Genomic DNA, 19,169 nt, shown 5'->3' on the forward strand with positions numbered 1-19,169 from the left:
GGTTCCTCTGCCTTTTCTAAAACCAGCTTGAACATCAGGAAGTTCACGGTTCACGTATTGCTGAAGCCTGACTTGGAGAATATTGAGCATTCCTTTACTAGCGTGTGAGATGAGTGCAATTGTGCGATAGTCTGAGCATTCTTTGGCATTGCCTTTCTTTGGATTTGGAATGAAAACTGACCTTTACCAGTCCTGTGGCCACTGCTGAGTTTTCCAAATTTCCTGGCATATTGAGTGCAGCACTTTCACAGCATCATCTTTTAGTATTTGAAATAGCTCAACTGGAATTCCGTCACTTCCACTAGCTTTGTTCGTAGGGATGCTTTCTAAGGCCCACTTGACTTTACATTCCAGGATGTCTGGCTCTAGATGAGTAATCACACCATCGTGATTATCTTGGTCATGAAGGTCTTTTTTGTACAGTTCTTCCGTGTATTCTTGCCACCTCTTCTTAATATCTTCTGCTTCTGTTAGGTCCATACCATTTCTTTCCTTTATTGAGCCCATCTTTGCATGAAATGTTCCCTTGGTACCTCTCATTTTCTTGAAGAGATCTCTAGTCTTTCCCATTCTGTTCTTTTCCTCTCTTTCTTTGCATTGATTGCTGAGGAAGGCTTTCTTATCTCTCCTTGCTATTCTTTGGAACTCTGCCTCAAATGGGTATATCTTTCCATTTCTCCTTTGCTTTTCACTTCTCTTCTTTTCACAGCTATTTGTAAGGCCTCCCAAGACAGCCATTTTGCTTTTTTGCATTTCTTTTCCATGGGGATGGTCTTGATCCCTGCCTCCTGTACAATGTCACAAACCTCTGTCCATAGTTCATCAGGCACTCTATCTATCAGATCTAGTCTCTTAAATCTATTTCTTACTTCCACTGTATAATCATAAGGGATTTGATTTAGGTCATACCTGCATGGTCTAGTGGTTTTCCCTACTTTCTTCAATTTAAGTCTAAATTTGGCAATAAGGAGTTCATGATCTGAGCCACAGCCAGCTCCAGGTCTTGTTTTGCTGACTGTATAGAGCTTCTCCATCTTTGGCTGCAAAGAATATAATCAGTCTGATTTTGGTGTTGACCATCTGGTGATGTCCATGTGTAGAGTCTTCTCTTGTGTTGTTGGAAGAGGGTGTTTGCTCTGACCAGTGCGTTCTCTTGGCAAAACTCTATTAGCCTTTCCCCTGCTTCATTCTGCATTCCAAAGCCAAATTTGCCTGTTAAATTCTGAAAGAGATGGGAATACCAGACCACCTGACCTGCCTCTTGAGAAACGTATATGCAGGTCAGGAAGCAACAGTTAGAACTGGACATGGAACAACAGACTGGTTCCAAATATGTCAAAGCTATATACTGTCACCCTGCTTATTTAATTTATATGCAGAGTACATCATGAGAAATGCTGGGCTAGAAGAAGCACAAGCTGGAATCAAGATTGCTGGGAGAAATATCAATAACCTCAGATATGCAGATGACACCACCCTTATAGCAGAAAGTGAAGAGGAACTAAAAAGCCTCTTGATGAAAGTGAAAGAGGAGAGTGAAAAAGTTGGCTTAAAAATCAACATTCAGAAAACGAAGTTCATGGCATCTGGTCCCATCACTTCATGGGAAACAGTGGAAACAGTGTCAGACTTTATTTTTTTGGGCTCCAAAATCACTGCAGATGGTAACTGCAGCCATGAAATTAAAAGACGCTTACTCCTTGGAAGGAAAGTTATGACCAACCTAGATAGCATATTCAAAAGTGGAGACATGACTTTGCCAACCAAGGTCTGTCTAGTCAAGGCTATGGTTTTTCCAGTGGTCATGTATGGATGTGAGAGTTGGACTGTGAAGAAAGCTGAGCACTGAAGAATTGATGCTTTTGAACTGCGGTGTTGGAGAAGACTCTTGAGAGTCCCTTGGACTGCAAGGAGATCCAACCAGTCCATTCTGAAGGAGATTGGCCCTGGGTGTTCATTGGAAGTACTGATGCTAAAACTGAAACTCCAGTACTTTGGCCACCTCATGCGAAGAGTTGACTCATTGGAAAAGTCTCTGATGCTGGGAGGGATTAGGGGCAGGAGGAGAAGGGGATGACAGAGGATGAGATGGCTGGATGGCATCATTGACTCGATGGACATGAGTTTGAGAGAACTCCGGGAGTTAGTAATGGACAGGGAGGCCTGTCATGCTGCAATTCATGGGGTCGCAAAGAGTCGGACACAACTGAGCAACTGAACTGAACTGAAAGGAAAGGGGACAGTATTGTGTTGCAATATGCTACCCTGGAATAAGGCAGATTTTTGTTGCTACTCTTGTTAATAAACCTTGAGTAAGACTGGAATATTTTATGCAAATAAGCATGCTAGCAAAATGACCACCTAAGAGAATATCCATCAAACCTTTCTGACCATGATTAATATTAAGAAAATTTATATCAGATCTAATTTACACACATCTGTATACACTCCAGTGTGAAACTGAAATAACACTCATAAAGCAGTTCCTGTTCTTACTACTATAATGCAGCATCCTTATTTCTTTATATTCCACGTGATTCCATTCCAGCTCTTTCCATTCTAGGAAGAGAGACCATTAGTTTGAAATATACTGATCTCAGAAATTGCTGGAACCAGCTACTCTTATTTAGGCAAAAATAGGGATATGAATGTGGCTTCCATGATGACTCAGATGGTAAAAAGTCTGCCTGCAATGCAGGAGACCTGGGTTCAATCCCTTTGTGAGGAAGATCCCCTGGGGAAGAACATGACAACCTACTACAGTACTCTTGCCTGAGAAATCCCATGGACAGAGGAGCCTGGTGGGCTATAGTCCATGGGGTCACGAAGAATCAGACATGACTGAGCGACTAAACCACCGCCATCAGGGATATGAAAGTGAAAAGTGAAAGTCACTCAGTCATGTCCAACTGTTTGGGACCCCGTGGACTGTACAGTCCATGGAATTCTCTAGGCCAGAATACTGGAGTGGTAGCTGTTCCCTTCTCCAGGGGATCTTCCCAACCCGGGCATCCAACCCAGGTCTCCCGCCTCTCAGGCAGATTCTTTACTAGCTGAGCCACCAGGGAAGCCAAGAATTCTGGAGCGTGTGGCCTATCCCTTCTCCAGTGGATCTTCCTGACCCAGGAATCGAACCAGAGTCTTCTACATTGCAGGCGGATTCTCTACCAGCTGAGCTACCAAGGAAGCACCAGGAATATGAGTAAGATTTAAGTGCAGCAGTCTTCAGCCATACATTTGAAAGTTTTTCTCAGTAATCACCCTATATTCCATGCAAAAACACAAAAAACAGGAAACCAACCAGTCAAAAAAGCACTTTGTTTTTAATTCTTACTGTACTTTGACAGAAGCTAGCTCAATTTGACCTTTTAAAATTTTATAGTCATTTCTGTTCCACCGAAGTTATAGACTAGATCATGGTTACGTGGATAGTCAGGTCACTGCAACCAGGAAACTTTGCTTCTTTGTCTGGCTTTGTCATTACCTGCAGGTTGGCTTGTCTTCTCAGAGTATTAGCTCGGGAGGTAAGGGGCAGTAGTATTTATTTTATATTACTTAATTAAATCCCTTCCGCCCACGCCCCTCCTACCCCTATAGTTGTTCGAGGGCCAGCTGGGACAGTGTGTTTGAAATAGTTTTGTAAACTAAAGGGCTTTTTACAGTTATAAAGACTGTTGGGCTATAAAATTCTGGGTTTGTAATTCTTACCCCCTTTAAAAAAATCCCTTCTAGATTTCTCAGCTGAATACACTGATTGCGCTCCTGCTGGGAGAGCTCGTACCTGGAGACAGGCAGAAGGTCATGACAATTTGTACCATCGATGTCCATGCCCGAGATGTGGTGGCAAAACTTATTTCTCAGAAGGCAAGTTGCAGAGATTTCATGTGTCTTTTGCTCTTTGCTAAAAGGGGTGTTTTTGTCAAAAATATTTCCGAGAAAGCAATTTTTTTAAAAGTTGGTATTTTTGATTAGTTCTATGAAATTGGTTGTACTTACTTTGGATGGATTTTATATGGGTTAACAAATATATTATCCTTAAAAGAGTTACCCCAAGTGATATCCCCAGGGATTTGGCCACGTAAGGCTCCTCTAATTCAGATCATCCGAAAGTTAAGCCAGGATGTGGGAACGACAAGAAGTCATGTGTTCATTTCCCTGTTTTGTGGCTTCTCTACACATAAGCATCTTGGCCCATTGGCCTGTGGTAACCACCTTGGTGGCTTATCCTGCCAATAGTAGTTAGATTGTGGGCCACCTCACTCATCTCTGTGTGCCTTTGATTATTTTCTTTTTGAAGAAAGAGAAATGTTGGCCCACCCCTTGTCTTTTCCATTTCAAGCTAAATTACTTTTTTTTGTTTAAAGAAGTTACTTTGTATTCCTTTCAATGCATTGTTTACCTTCTTTCCTTATCTCTTTAAAAAGTCCATGTTTCTCTTTGATACCCCCAGTGTTTAATGTGGAAGAAGAATTACTCATCCTTTTTAAAAAATATATTCCTACTTAAAATGTCAGAAGTACGATCGTCTAGTGAACAAAACTGACATATCATGCCCATAAGACTACTTTTTCCAAATCTCTTTTTTTTTTTGAGGGTGGTAATTACCTTCATGGTTTGAGGGTATGCTTATATTGTGACATATTTTCTGCTGTTTTTCTAGTTCCTTCTCAGTTTATTAAAATCAAAGTGAATTTTAAATTCTCTCCACAAAGTGCAAGCAAATGCTTCTTCGTGTGAACATAAAAAGAAACACTTCTTGATCCAGGACACTTACTGAATAATGTTGTTTAAATCCTAATCTAAAATTTATCCTTGTAAAATACTCTTACCATGTGTTCTCATTTTGATGATGAGCCATTGATAACTACTCTTTGAATATGACCTTGCATATTTTATCATTTTTTTTTATCAGTGATGGTTTGCTTGCAGCAGAAGTTTTCATTTAAAATATGTTCTTTATTTTGTACTTAAAGAGATAAAGACTTTGTCTAATTCCTGCTCATTTGGTGTGCATAAATATGCAATGTGGAGACTCAGGTAGACATCAGACAATGAGCAGATAATAATTTTGATAACTTCAGGTGATGCCTAGGAAATCCTTGGGTCACATTGGATCTGGAAAGAGACTGGAATTATTTTTCAAACTGGGAAATAATGGATAGAATTGAGTAAAATAAGAAATACTGGCAATGAAAAAATACGGTTGTTTGGCCTAATGAAAAATGGAGTGGAAATCTCTAATAAAAGCAAAACAATTTTAGAATGGACTTGGTTGAAAGTGTAGTTTGTTTATACCTCTGACATGCTGAAATAATGGATTATGTGCTTTTTCCATCTGATTTCACTGATATGAATATAAAGTCACAAAAGTGATCCAATCCCCTAGGGTGATTCATAAAAGGGGAAAAAGCATTGCATCAAAAAATTGATGTTGTTTTACAGTAATAGCCTTCTTAAAATGAAGACTTTTGTTACACACATATTTCTGATTAAGTATTCAACCATTTACATGCAATTACAGTTTGCAGGAGCGTGCAAGAGATTTCCCTTTTGTGAGATTTTTTAGGAGTAAAACGTGACTCAACAGAGTTAATTAATAGATTACATTTGTGGCCTTAAAACTCAGTGTTCATGTGTAGTGATCACATGATGTTTTCAGGTCGTCACTCCCCAGGCTTTTGCTTGGCTCTCTCAGCTTCGTCACCGGTGGGAGGACACCCAGAAACATTGTCTCATAAATATCTGTGATGCCCAGTTCCAGTACTTCTATGAATATTTAGGAAACAGCCCTCGACTTGTGATCACTCCTCTCACTGACAGGTAACAATGATAAGTTGGTGTCGGATGGGAAAAGCCAAGTCAAAAGAAGTCCTCTAGTATGGGTAAAGATGTCTCAAAATAATTATTTTCAGATGGCTGAAAATAAAGGGTTGCAGGAAAATGTGGAACAAATAAGGAAACTCTATGAAAGCAGTATGGAAATGTACTAATTGAGTGACGCAGTGTATGGTGGTGTTAGAGACAAGGAAGAGAGCCAAATTAGAAAAGCATAATGCCAGGTACTATGTGGTAGAAACATGAAATCATGGGCCATTAATAAGGCTCAAGGCAGCGTCTTTGATCTCAGAGTCCATTCTCTCTGGTTATTTATGGCTGACACCCTGATATCAGGATTTCTAACCATTTCTCCCATTGCATCCTTTTGTTGAAAGTGTAAAAAGAAGAATTGCCTATGGTGAGTTCATTTCTGAAGGTTACATATAGTGAAGGAAGAAAAGAGCGAGAGCAGGAATGGTTCAGCAGATACAGTACTTCTGAAGCACTGTGCTGAGGCCCGTCCCAGGATCAAGCAGGCAGGATTCCTGCTCTTACAGAACACACTGTCTAGGGGAGTGTGGCTTGTGAGTGGCTGGGAACAGAGAGGAATGGTTAACAGATTAATAGAGCTGTGTTAGGGGGTAATACTTGTTCACTCGCTAAGTTGTGTCTAACTCCTTGTGACCCCATGGACTGCAGCGTGCCAGGACTCCCTGTCCCTTACCATTGCCCAAAGTTCACCCAAGTTCATGTCCATTGAATCAGTGATGTCATCCAACCATCCCATCCTCTGTTGCCCTTTCCTCCTTTTGCCCTCAATCTTTCCCAGCATCAGGGTCTTTTCAAATGAGTCAGTTGTCCATATGTTATAACAAAAATAATACAGGGTGATATGTTAGAAAGTGTCTTGAAGGGAGAGCCTGCTATAGATTGTGAGAGAACAGTGGAGCCAAGACTCAAGTGATAACAGGGAACCAGCGAGGCAAACATCCTGGGCCAGGTAAAGACAAGTACAAAGTTTCTAAGATGGAAAGGAGCTTGGCTGCTTCAAGTGATAGATACAGAGCCCAGTGTGGCTCAGGTGTGTCAAAGGAGCAAGTGGTTCTTAAAAGTTCATTGCCACTTGACTCCAGGGTAATAGCTACACACAGTCAGAATGTTGTAGAGATGAGGATATGCCACATTGACCTGAAATTCTTTGTTAGTATTCCAACCTCTACTGAATTAATTGATGGGAGAAAGCATATTTAGTCTTTGGCATTAATGAAAGAGAAATCAGACCTCAAGATCATACTCATGTTCCCAGTTACCCAGTTATCACCATGCCACGTAAGCTACCTGGGAATGAAAGTGCAAACAGCTTCAAGTCTGTCTGTCGAGCTGGGGTCGTAATGGTGGCCCTGGGAGATTGGTGGAATTCCCTCATTAGCTTTGGGATTGTTCTTAAATGCATTAATCTACTTGTGACTATGTCATTGATAAATCATAAGGCTTCTGAAATTGTTTCTCTAAATCAATTCTCTTTAACTTGCCTCTAACTAAAGTCAGTGTTCACTATCTAGTTAATTTATGTACCACTTTCAGTGTGAGAAATTAAAATCTGTAGCCTGACAAAATCACTTGTATTGTCAAAACTGCAAATGCCTAGAATCTGCTGTATCCGTGTCATTGTAAATAGAGAAGGATACAGGGTACAGGACAAAAGGGAAGAGGCGTTTTAAAGTCTATCAATAGGGAGGACCAATAGCATATTAACTTTCCAATTTGAAAATCACTATGAGATTTATTTGGAAGTAAAAAGGAAGATTAATATTCCTTTTATAGAGTGAATAGGGCTGTATAAGATGTTCACATTATGTTCATTTCTCTCCCATTTCATTCTTGGGATTATTTACTAATAGTTTATATTAACACAATGATACCTTGCAAATACTTCCATTATGTCCTGATTCGTGTTGACCTCCCCTTAGTGTGGTAGGCTGGAAAAATATCATCTCCTTCTCCCCTATGTGGGCGGGTTCAGAGACCCAGGTCACCCAGTTTGTAACTGAGAGACTTGGGCTGAAACACAGGTGGACTGTTTCCTGGGACACAGGCTAAGCTGCTTTTACAGAAAGATCTGGAATATAAGGGCCTCAATAGCATGGAAGCTGGGGTCTCAGTTGGGTGACATTCCCGAGGAGGGTGGTTCAGCAGTATTGGCTTCCGGGTGGCCAACATGCTACACATGGCTTGAACACTTACTTCATTTCATGGAAAAAGGGAAAAACACCTCAAAGGCATCCTAGGGTGTGCATGCTCATTTCGGTGCTTATCACACTGGTTGGAGCTTGGTCACTTGGCTGCTCCTGGCTGGAAGGCAGGGAGAAAATGTAGTCTGTAGCATATAGGTGGTCGTAGGCCCAGTGGAACTTGGAACCACAGGAAAAGATTGCTGGGGCACAGTCTGCAGTAGAAAAAGTGCTATAATTGCTACGCCAGGGATCTTTCAACTCCATATTCATTGTAAGATGCTCTGAAATGTGATGGCTGTAAAAAATAGAAACTCTTGCAATTTCCATAAGTAATTACGTTGATTTGCATAGTACTTTGAATTTTTAAGGCATTCACCTTTGGCTTTCTTAGCCGTCCATTGCTTTCACCACTTGGCCACCTCATTGAGTTGGCTTTCTTAATATAACCCTATAATAAACCTCATTTTATGGAGGAAAACACTGAGGCAGGTTGATGTCAGAAATGCAATTTAAGGTTACCATTTGATGCATGGCAGAGTAGACACTAGTCCTGGGTACCACCACTAGATCCCCTGTCTATACTAAAACAAAGATAATTCATGAATCTGCAGAAACCCCATGTTAGGTCCTGGCCAGGTATTAGTTTTCCTTCTTTTACAAGTGTTAAATTCTATCTTAGCATATTTTTCCTTAGGGTAAGAATCTGAATCTTTCCTGCAAAAATAAGTATTGTCATAGTCTAAACACACATAACACATTTGAAATGAATTTATGAATACATTTTAATGTAATTAATTGTCTTTGTCATATTTGCTTTGTGTAGTGAAATGGGTATATATTATCTGCATACTTTGTATTTATATATATTTGTACATCTCATCTCTTAATGTATTTATTAAAATATGAAGTGTTTAATTCTTCATCATCCAAGATTCCTATTTTTCTTTTATAAGCAATATTTGAAATGTTGTCTGCCATATTAATAGTATGTTTACCTAGAAATATCAGAAATTCAAGAGCATTACAAATTAAGTGTCATTTGTATTCAAATACACAGCTCTTCGGAAATGAGATAATGCAATGCCTTCTTCTCTATTATTTTTAAACAGCCAACCTGAAATTAAATTTGTTACAATATTATTCTGACTTTTACCATGAACAAATCAGAGGCATGTCAACATTTTGTATTACAGCTACATTCTGGACCATAGCTTCTTAAACTTACAAAAATATTGGATTGTCCTTCACTTTTTCTAGGAATCTCATATAAAATAGTAATGCTTGTGTCTTCTTTTGCTTAAAGGTGTTACATTACTTTAACTCAGTCCCTTCATCTCACCATGAGCGGGGCTCCAGCTGGCCCGGCTGGAACAGGGAAAACAGAAACCACCAAAGATCTTGGCCGTGCGCTTGGCATGATGGTCTATGTGTTCAACTGTTCAGAGCAAATGGACTACAAAGTAGGTTATAAAGTGATGCAGCCTAATAGTATTATTCCTCATCTGGAATGACTCAAACTAATACACTAAAACTCTTTTCTGTTAACAAGTTCTTAATGCTTCACTCCATCATTTAGTCCATAGGAAATATCTATAAGGGACTGGTGCAGACAGGAGCCTGGGGCTGCTTTGACGAGTTCAATCGAATCTCCGTGGAAGTTCTGTCCGTGGTGTCAGTGCAAGTGAAAATGATACACGATGCCATCAGAAACAGGAAGGAGAGGTGAGTGGCACGTGGCTTCTTCCTGCTGTTCCAAGTAGAAAGAGCAGCATGGAGCAATGGAGGAGACCTCATCTCCACAGTCTCTGACCGCCTCTCCCTGTCCCGCGAGGTGGATAGAATGAGAGGGACTGGTTAATTGTGAAGATTTATTTTGAATAACCCCCCATGTCTTTGCAGTGGTGTTTGAGCGCTGAATACAAGAAAGGTGTATCACATTACTTTAATTACTTAAAGAATAAACACCCTCCGCAACACTGAATCCCGTTATCAATTCTCAGTCCTGATCTTACTTGACCTTCTGGCAGCATTTGACGCCATCTCTCCCTTCTACATGATACACTTTCTTCACATAGGTTCCAAGATCCCACATCCTCCCAGTTTTCCCTCTTCCTCAGGGCTGCTCGTTTGCTGATTTCTTCTTGACTATAAAATGAAGGGAAGCAAGTATCCATCTCACAGATTATCGTGAGAATTAAAAGCAAAGCACTTGGGCAAGTGCCTGACACAAAGCACCACGTCAGTGTTGTTGTTCAGTTAGTTGCTAAGTCATGTCCAACTGTTTGTGACCCCATGGACTGCAGCACGCCAGGCTTCCCTGTCCTTCACTGTCTCCCAGAGTTTGCTCAAACTCATGTCCATTGCAGAGAAGGCAATGGCACCCCACTCCAGTACTCTTGCCTGGAACCTCCCACGGACGGAGGAGCCTGGTAGCCTGTGGTCCATGGGGTCGCTGAGAGTCAGACACGACTGAGCGACTTCACTTTCACTTTTCACTTTCATGCATTGGAGAAGGAAATGGCAACCCACTCCAGTGTTCTTGCCTGGAGAATCCCAGGGATGGGGGAACCTGGTAGGCTGCCGTCTATGGGGTCGCACAGAATCAGACACGACTGAAGCGACTTAGCAGCAGCAGCAGCAGCAGCAGCATGTCCATTGAGTTGGTGATGCCATCCAGTCATCTCATCCTCTATCTCCCCCTTCTCTGCCTACCTTCAATCTTTCTTTGCATCAGGTGGCCAAAGTATTAGAGTTTCGGCATCAGTCCATCAGTGATTATTCAGGGTTGACTTTCCTTTAGGACTGACATTCCTTTAGGATGTCACAGTCTTTGGGCCTCTTCTTTCCTCTGTCTCTCTTCATTCCTTGATCACCTCATTTAGCCTCATGGCTTCCAACGCCGTATCGATGGTGCTGGCTACTGGCTGCCCAGATCTCCTTTCTCTGATATCTAGACTTACATAGGCAATGTCAGCAATTGTCTTGGGGCATCTTAGGGCTCAGTTTGAAGTCTCGTTGGCCTGTCATATTTAATAGCTCCAAAGTCAAAATCCTGGTCCTTGAACTAACACCTATATTATTATTTGTCTTGTCCCAGTAGAATACACCCTCACATTCTTCCAGCTATTTGGGACAAATAGATCTAGAACCTAATCACTTCATAACTTGATGCCACACTCCGAGAGACAGAACGTGAGTGGGACTTAGGGTTTGATGGATTTGTTTGGGAAATCAGTATTGCAGTACCCAGTTATGGTTTTCTTTGTACCATTTTTTGTATAAATTGCCATCTCATGTATCTGGCCTACCCATTGATGCCCATTTTTAGGGTTTTTTGCTCAGCTAGCTGTTTTATCCATAAAAATGTCAGTCTCCCTTCAGGGAAGGGTCATCCAGTCCCTTGAAACTGTGACCCAATTACAGAAGTTTCTAGTTAGTTTAGATGCATCTGAATATTTCTACCTTCTAGGAAAATTCTCAGTCCTTCTGCCACATGGCTCTGGGAGCACAGCTGCCTGTGTTTACCACGTGTCTGCTGCCTTACCTGCCCCTGACCTAGCGGTAGGCTACAGAAGTGAGGTTATTCTCTGTGATTTCCAGACATTTGATTTAGCGTTTAGTCAAAATCTCCTCATTCGACGTAACCCAGATGCCTTTGAGGCCACCCTTTCTTACAGAGAGTGAGATAACTGATCAATGTAAGGACTTGTGAAAATTCCCAACCAGGGTCTCCTCTGTCTCTCTGTGTGCATATATGTGAGCTGATCATCCTCATGCTGGTCCAGGTACAGACTGCTAGGTTCCTTCATGATTTCTTGAGTTCTCTTACATTCTCTTTCCATTTGAGGATTTGAGGGATGAGACCGTGCCTCAGACACACAGCCTTCCAGCATCTTGCTGTCTCCCCCCAGCCCCTCACCCTGAGGTCCCTGCCCTTGACACGTGGCTGTCCCTGCTCTGAGTGATGGCAGAGCGCTCAGCCACCCACCTGTCCTGCTGCCATAGCTGCCTGCCAGGCCTGTCTGCCAGGCCTGTCAGCCTGACCCTCTGGGAATGAAGATTTCTCCATTCGTACCTTGACTATACACAGTCCACCTCCTCATCATTGTCTAGCATCTAAGAAACAATCCTAAAATTGGCATTCTCTTATCCCTCTTAAATTTGATGATGGAGGCCCAGGTCCTTAGCCACTTCAGCCCCGCAGTTTCTCAACAAGAGAAAGCCTTATGTGTGTTTCACTTGCTGCTGCTGTTTTTCAGTTGCCCAGTTGCGTCTGACTGATTGCGACCCCATGGACTGCAGCACGCCAGACCTCCCTGTTCCTCACCATCTCCCAAAGTTTGCCCAAGTTCATGTCCACTGCACTGGTGATGCCATCCAGCCATCTCATCCTCTGTTGCCCTCTTCCCCTTCTGCTCTCAATCTTTCCTAGCGTCAGGAACTTTTCCAATGAGTCAGCTGTTCACATCAGGTGATCAAAATACTGGAACTTCAGCATCAGTCCTTTTAACAAATACTCAGGGTTGATTTCCCTTAAGATTGACTGGTTGGCTCTCCTTGCTGTCCAAGGGACTTTCAGAAGTCTTCTCCAGCACCACAGTTCAAGGGCATCAGTTTTTGGTGTTCTGCCTTCTTTATGGTCCAGCTTTCACAGCCGTACGTGACCACCGGGAAGACCATAGCCTTGATTAAACAGACCTTTGTCAGTCTGTTTTAGTAATGTCTCTGCTTTTCAATATGCTGTCTAGGTTTATCATAGCTTTTCTGCTAAGAGGCAATCGTCTTCTGATTTCATGGCTGCAGTCACCATCCTCAGTGATTTTAGAGCCCAGGAAGAGGAAATCTGTCACTGCTTCACCCTTTCCTCTTGTATTTGCCATGAAGTAATGGGGCCAGTCCATGGGGTTGCTAGGAGTCAGACACGACTGAGCGACTTCACTTTCACTTTTCACTTTCATGCATTGGAGAAGGAAATGGCAACCCACGCCAGTGTTCTTGTCTGGAGAATCCCAGGGACGGGGGAACCTGGTGGGCTGCCGTCTATGGTGTTGCACAGAGTCGGACACGACTGAAGCGATTTAGCAGCAGCAGCAATGGGGCCAGATGCCATTATCGTAGGTTTTTTTTAAGATTTTGTTTTAAGTCAGCTCTTTCACTGTCCTCCTTCAGCCTCATGAAGAGGCTCTTTAGTTCCTCTTTGCTTCCTGCCATTAGAGTGGTATCATCCGCATATCTGAGGGTGTTGATGCTTCTGTTCATGATGTTCTCACAGCGAGTATACTGGAGTGGGCTGCCATTCCCTCCCCCAGTGGAACTCTGCTCTGCATGGCATGGCTCATAGCTTCACTGAGTTACACAAGCCCCTTTGCAACAAGACAGTGCTCCACGAAGGGGGTGTTTCGTTTACCCCCATGTGAAAGTTCCCTTCTGCTTGTCCTTCCATTTGGTTCCTACAGGCCTTTATGTTCCATCTCCCTGGCCTTCAACAGCCTAATGGTCCTGTTAAAGCTTTCTGAACACAGCCATAGTTATAACTGACATTTGTTGAGTATTTACCATCCTCCAGGCACTGTACAGCCTCCCCTAGTGGCTCAGTGATCAAGAATCTGCCTGCCAATGCAGGAGACATGTGTTCGATCCCTGGGTCGGGAGGATCCCCTGGAGGAGGAAATGGCAACCTACTCCAGCACTGTTGCCTGGGAAATCCCATGAACAGAGGAGCCTAGCAGGCTACAGTCCATGAAGCCGCCAAGAGTTAGACATGTCTGAGCAGCTAAGCAGGCACGCACACACATGCAGACACTGTACTCTTAGCCATTTATATACATAATCTCTTTTAATCATCATATAACCCAGTAAAGTGGATAATATTATTATTATCTTCCCCGCCTTTTGTATTAGATGAGGGAATGGAATGTGCCTAAAGTGATATATCTGGTCTCTGAATGCTCCCAATCTGGCCCCAGAGCTAGCTCTCATAAGCACCACAGTATTCAGTCGTGTCTGACTCTGTGTGACCCCATGGACTGTAGCCCTCCACACCTCACTGTCCATGGGATTCTCCAGGCAAGAATACTTGAGTGAGTTGCCATGCCCTTCTCCAGGGGATCTTCCCAACCCAGGGATCAAACCCACAATCTCTTATGTCTCCTGCATCGGCAGGTGGGTTCTTTACCACTAGCATCACCTGGGAATCCCACCTCTCAATGGTGGTCAGTAGATATTTGTTGAATAAATGGGAGGGAAGGAGAGATGGAGGGTGAGCACACAGACAAGGTAATGACTGAACAAAACGTCCCTTTCTTCTCTGAGCTGGACATTCTCCATCTGTACCACATCACATTCAAGAAATTGCAGCCCATGTTGAAGTCCAAGATGGCATCACCTTTCATTAACTGTTAAAGTAGTCAAGTCCTCATTTTATATTCTAGCACACTGGCCATGCTAAAATACAAAGGAATATTTGCCATACTTGTAATTCCTTTGGGGGAAGGGAGTGTATTTTTAATAAACATGCTTCAAGATATTCAAAATATGTATGCTTATGAATTTTAAAATTACACAGCATAAACAGCTTCCTAATAATAATTTGCATTTTGCAGTGGTTTGCATTTGTCAATGTGCATTGATATTCAATGAACACATTTAATTCCATCAGCATTCTTCTTCTGGTAGATTTGTATTTCTTGGCGAAGCTATCATACTGAAGCCATCAGTCGGAATATTTATCACTATGAACCCAGGATATGCTGGTCGAACTGAATTACCAGAAAATCTCAAGGCTCTTTTCAGGCAAGTGTTACGCTTTGTGGTTTAGCATCTGGAGCGCTCATGCCACCTAACGTTGCTGGTTTGCACTGTTAAATGATTTGTTTTTACTCAAGAATTTCTATGGAAAACCCCTTATTGTTTTTTTGGGATCCCTTTATAGAGAGAACTTTCACCATGATAAATTAACTCTTGTGAAATACGAAACCAGACCTCAAAATTGTTATATAAAAGTTACATGGTACATTGAACATTTAATACTAGCTCTTATTATATTTATAATGATTTTTATTATGAATATAATTTTCACAAAGTACAGACTATTTGGAAAATATGAAACTGAATAAAGAAAAGAATTATTTTATCACCTGGAAATATGATTGTTATATTTTTTCTAGTCTCATAATTCCTGTTTTATGAGTTTAAGTTATTAGATGAGGCATGATTTTATTTAATTCTCATTTAATGTGTTGACATAAGTAGTTTGCCATATTACTGAAAATTCTTTAGAAATACCGTTTCTTTGTAGCTCCAAAATGGTCTGTCCCTTGGCTCATCCATAATCTTCTTAACCATTCCCTATTGTGTGACATGGAGGGCTTGTGTTTTTCTTTTCAGTTCTTTATGATCACAAAATAGCAGGCTGTAAACATCCCTTCACATGGAGCATTATCCTTATTGCAGCTTATTAGCCAGAATAGATTTCTACATGTAGAATTACTCGGTGAATGGTGACAACCTGCTTTCCAAACATACTCTGCCAGTTGATACACTTAGGGCAGTCTGTCAGAGCACCCGTGCTGTTGTATCTGAACCCATTCTGTTTAACTCATGTTTTAAATCAGCTTTGTTTTCTGCAATAAAATGCACCCACCTAAGTATCCAGTTGCTGGAAACACTACCCCTGCAGTCAAGATGTGGGATGTTTCCGACACCCCTCGAAGTTCTCTTTGAAGTTGATCCCCCATATCACTGATGTGCTTTCTGTGACTCAAGGTTAAATTTGTCTTTCCTAGAGTTGATGTAAATGAAACCATGCTGTATGGACTTATTTGTGTCGTCTTCTTTCCTTGAACAGTATGATCTGGAGATTTGTCAGAGTTATCCAGGGCATCAGCAGCTTGTTCTTTTTTGCTCCTGTTGGAGAGGCATAGCTTCAGTTTGTCTGTCTAGCCTCTGGTTGATGTATGTCTCCAGTTTGGGACAATTATGAATAAAGCTGCTGTGAACATTCATGTGTAGTCTTCGTGTGAATACATGTTTCTTTGGGGTAGATATCTATGAATGGAATTGGTAAGTCAAATGGCAAGTGTATGTTTGAGTTTATTAAAAGCTGCAAATCTGTTTTCTAAGATGGCTGTACCATTTTAGACCCTCACCATCAATATAGAACACTTGTTCTACATTCTTGTTAAAACCTGCTATTATCAGACTTTTTGGCTTTAACCAGCCTGATGAAGAGAAGGAGGTATATCACTGTGGGTTTGCCTTGCATTTCCATGATGGCTCTTGATGCTGAGCATCTTTCCATGTACCTTACTGCCATTCCCATACCCTCTTTGCGAAGTGCTGTATTCTGCATACAGTTTCTTTGTTGAATACACACATTGAAAGTATTTTCCCCTCCATTTATGACTTGCTTTTTCATTTTCTTAATGGTGTCCATTAAAAATAGAAGTTTTAAATTCAATGAAATATAATTTTCAATTTGTTTCATGGTTTTTAGAAATATCCTAGTTAAGACCATTTGACTCACCACAGGTTGCAAATTTTTTCCGCTATGTTTCTTTTAGATATATATATATTTTTTAAGTTTTCATCTGACTCCCTTCTCTTTTGTTGATGTGTCAAACTGTATTCATTGATTGCTCAGATACTACACAGTTCTTCAGCATTGCATCCCTGAGATAAACTCCACCTGCTCAGGAGATGTTATTTTTATCTGTGTTATTGGATTCAATTTATCACTATTTTGTTGGAAGATTTTAAAATCAATGCCATGAGGGATGTTGGTCTGTAGCATCCTTTCTTGTCATGTCTTCATCTGGTTTTGGCACTCAGGTAATGCTGACCCCATGACTGACTTGACATATGTTCCCTTCTCTATTTTCTTCAGAGTTTTGTAGGGTTGATATTATTTATCCCCTGTTTGATAGAATAAATCAGTGAAGCCTTACATATACTTGGGCTTAGATTTTTCTTTGTTGGAATCGTTTTAGTGATCAATTCAGTTTCTTTAATAGATGTAGATTTTTTTTTTCTTGAATTGTCTAAACTGTTGAGTTTATTGGCATTAATTTGTTCCTAATATTCTCTATTATCTCTGGTGATGTCCTGACATCCATGTCTAATAAGGGTAATTTGTATCTTATTTCCATTTGTTTTCTTGATGAGCTGGAGGCTTATCAGTTTTATTTTTTAAAAGTTCTTCCATGTTTGTCAGATGTGTCTTTGTTCACACTCTACGTTCAAAATAATATACTACTTCACATAGAACAGAAGAACCTCTGTAGTTTTTAGTGTGATTTCTTTCGACTCTATCAAGCTTAAAATTTGCTTGTCCATCCATCTAGATGTTTAAGTATATTTAATTTGTATTTTCTTTTAATTTTTAGAGTATGACTTTTTAAATGTACTTTATCTATTAAGGTCTTATTTTGGTAGGTAACATGAAATGAGTATTTAAACAGAATTCTTTTGCCTATTATTCAGTTATTCTAATACCCTTTAGTGAATGTCTTTGCTTTCTCATATAATAGCTTTCTCTCCGGCAATTTTATAATGCAATTTAATGCAATAGCAATTTTATAATGTCTCTTTTTCCTTGAAAAAAAAAATTCTAGAGAATAACTGTCCTGGAAATAAATGTAATAATTGCAGAATATTTCCATTTGAAAATTATAGATCTCTCCAGTTTTTTTACATTTGTATTCCAGTTCATCTTATACAGGTTTTCATTTGGGTCTTAAAATTTGGAAATTATTTTGGGAAGTCTTCATGAATTTGGCTTAAATAAGTGCAGCATCAGTTGTGTATGGGACAAGTATTGATCTCAGCAAAGTGTGAAGGACGATTGGGTGATGCCTGTAGTATTCATGAGTGGAGGCAGTGTGCCTGAGCCTTAAGTATCATGGCTCCACTGCTTAGCCAGCATGTGGCCTCAGTTGTGTGCTTGTACTGCTGAGAACCCTAGTTTGCACTCACTAAAGTACAGACAAGAGCAGTTGAGAGAATTAAGTGAGAAAGTGCAGAAAAGCAGCATGTGGCCTCAGTCGTGTGCTTGTACTGCTGAGAACCCTAGTTTGTACTCAGTAAAGTACAGACAAGAGCAGTTGAGAGAAGTAAGTGAGAAAGTGCAGAAAAGCTGTAGCACCCCTTATGGTACGCAGAATACTCATTGAGTATTAGTTGGCAATATTTGTGGAAGTACCAGTTAAGCAAATTTGCTAGCCTTTTCTGTCATGTATTTACTTAGAAACTGTGGGGATAATTGTGGGGCTACTTTACGTAGAAGTAGTCAATAACATAGATCCAGAGAGACTCGGAAGTTTTTAGGATGATAAATTAGGCATGTGCACAGTAGACCATAATAATGCTTATAAAAACAGATGGGTAAATGTGACTGGGATACAAGCCATAAAATATATGCTTTAAAAAGTCTAAGATTCAGGCTTGTTTACCTATTTACTCTGGCTCCTTCTTGGCATTGAACTTCAGTTGAGTGGAATTTTTTCAAATGTTGTTTTTCATGGCAATTGTCTTGTGAGGACTTTTTGAAAGTCCCCCACCCTAAAAAAAGGGAATTTGAAAGTCATTTTTTGGTAAGTTTTCTTCTTAAAAAATCTAGTCAAGCTGGCCACAAGCAGTGTTGGAAATGACTAGTGTAAGCTTGTAAGAGCGGATGATTAACTTGTCATGAATTTTGTGAGGTGGTTGTTCAGTACAGATACTAATAAAAAGCTAAATTGTGTGAACTTTTGACTAAATAACATCTGTGAAAGACAAAGATGATAAACACCCAAATTCATGATTTCCTAGTTAGTTTCCTCTATTTTAACACTTACGCTCTTAGGTTACTTTGTGTCTGTTGTGTGTGTACGGTGGTGTGCAAGCTCATTTCGTGCCAGCTCCACGTTCAGTGACACTGTGTTGGTAGATGAAATCAGCCATGGTGGAAGTACTGATTGCTTGAAAGTCAGCAAGTGCCATTTTTGGAGAGTCAGTTGTTAACTGTTTACCAGCACAGCACTGGCCACAGCTGAAGGCTGACTTCTAGCACAAAACATCACTTATATTTCTGCAGTGACAACTTACAATGGAAGTTTACTGAATGTACTCACAGGTTTCCCT

General features: G+C 40.8%; 1 protein-coding gene across 1 annotated transcript in view; it reads left to right on the forward strand.

Annotated features, from left to right (window-relative positions):
- DNAH11 (dynein axonemal heavy chain 11) overlaps window positions 1-19,169 on the forward strand; it is a 355,953-nt gene that overhangs the window by 116,226 nt on the left and 220,558 nt on the right. Inside the window, exons 31-35 of the mRNA XM_052639247.1 lie at window positions 3,733-3,864; window positions 5,660-5,820; window positions 9,355-9,511; window positions 9,628-9,773; window positions 14,727-14,843. Coding sequence (XP_052495207.1) covers window positions 3,733-3,864; window positions 5,660-5,820; window positions 9,355-9,511; window positions 9,628-9,773; window positions 14,727-14,843 — 713 coding nt within the window. The remainder of the gene's footprint in view (window positions 1-3,732; window positions 3,865-5,659; window positions 5,821-9,354; window positions 9,512-9,627; window positions 9,774-14,726; window positions 14,844-19,169) is intronic.

This window comes from Budorcas taxicolor, chromosome 4, assembly GCF_023091745.1.
Source record: "Budorcas taxicolor isolate Tak-1 chromosome 4, Takin1.1, whole genome shotgun sequence".
NCBI lineage: Eukaryota > Metazoa > Chordata > Mammalia > Artiodactyla > Bovidae > Budorcas > Budorcas taxicolor.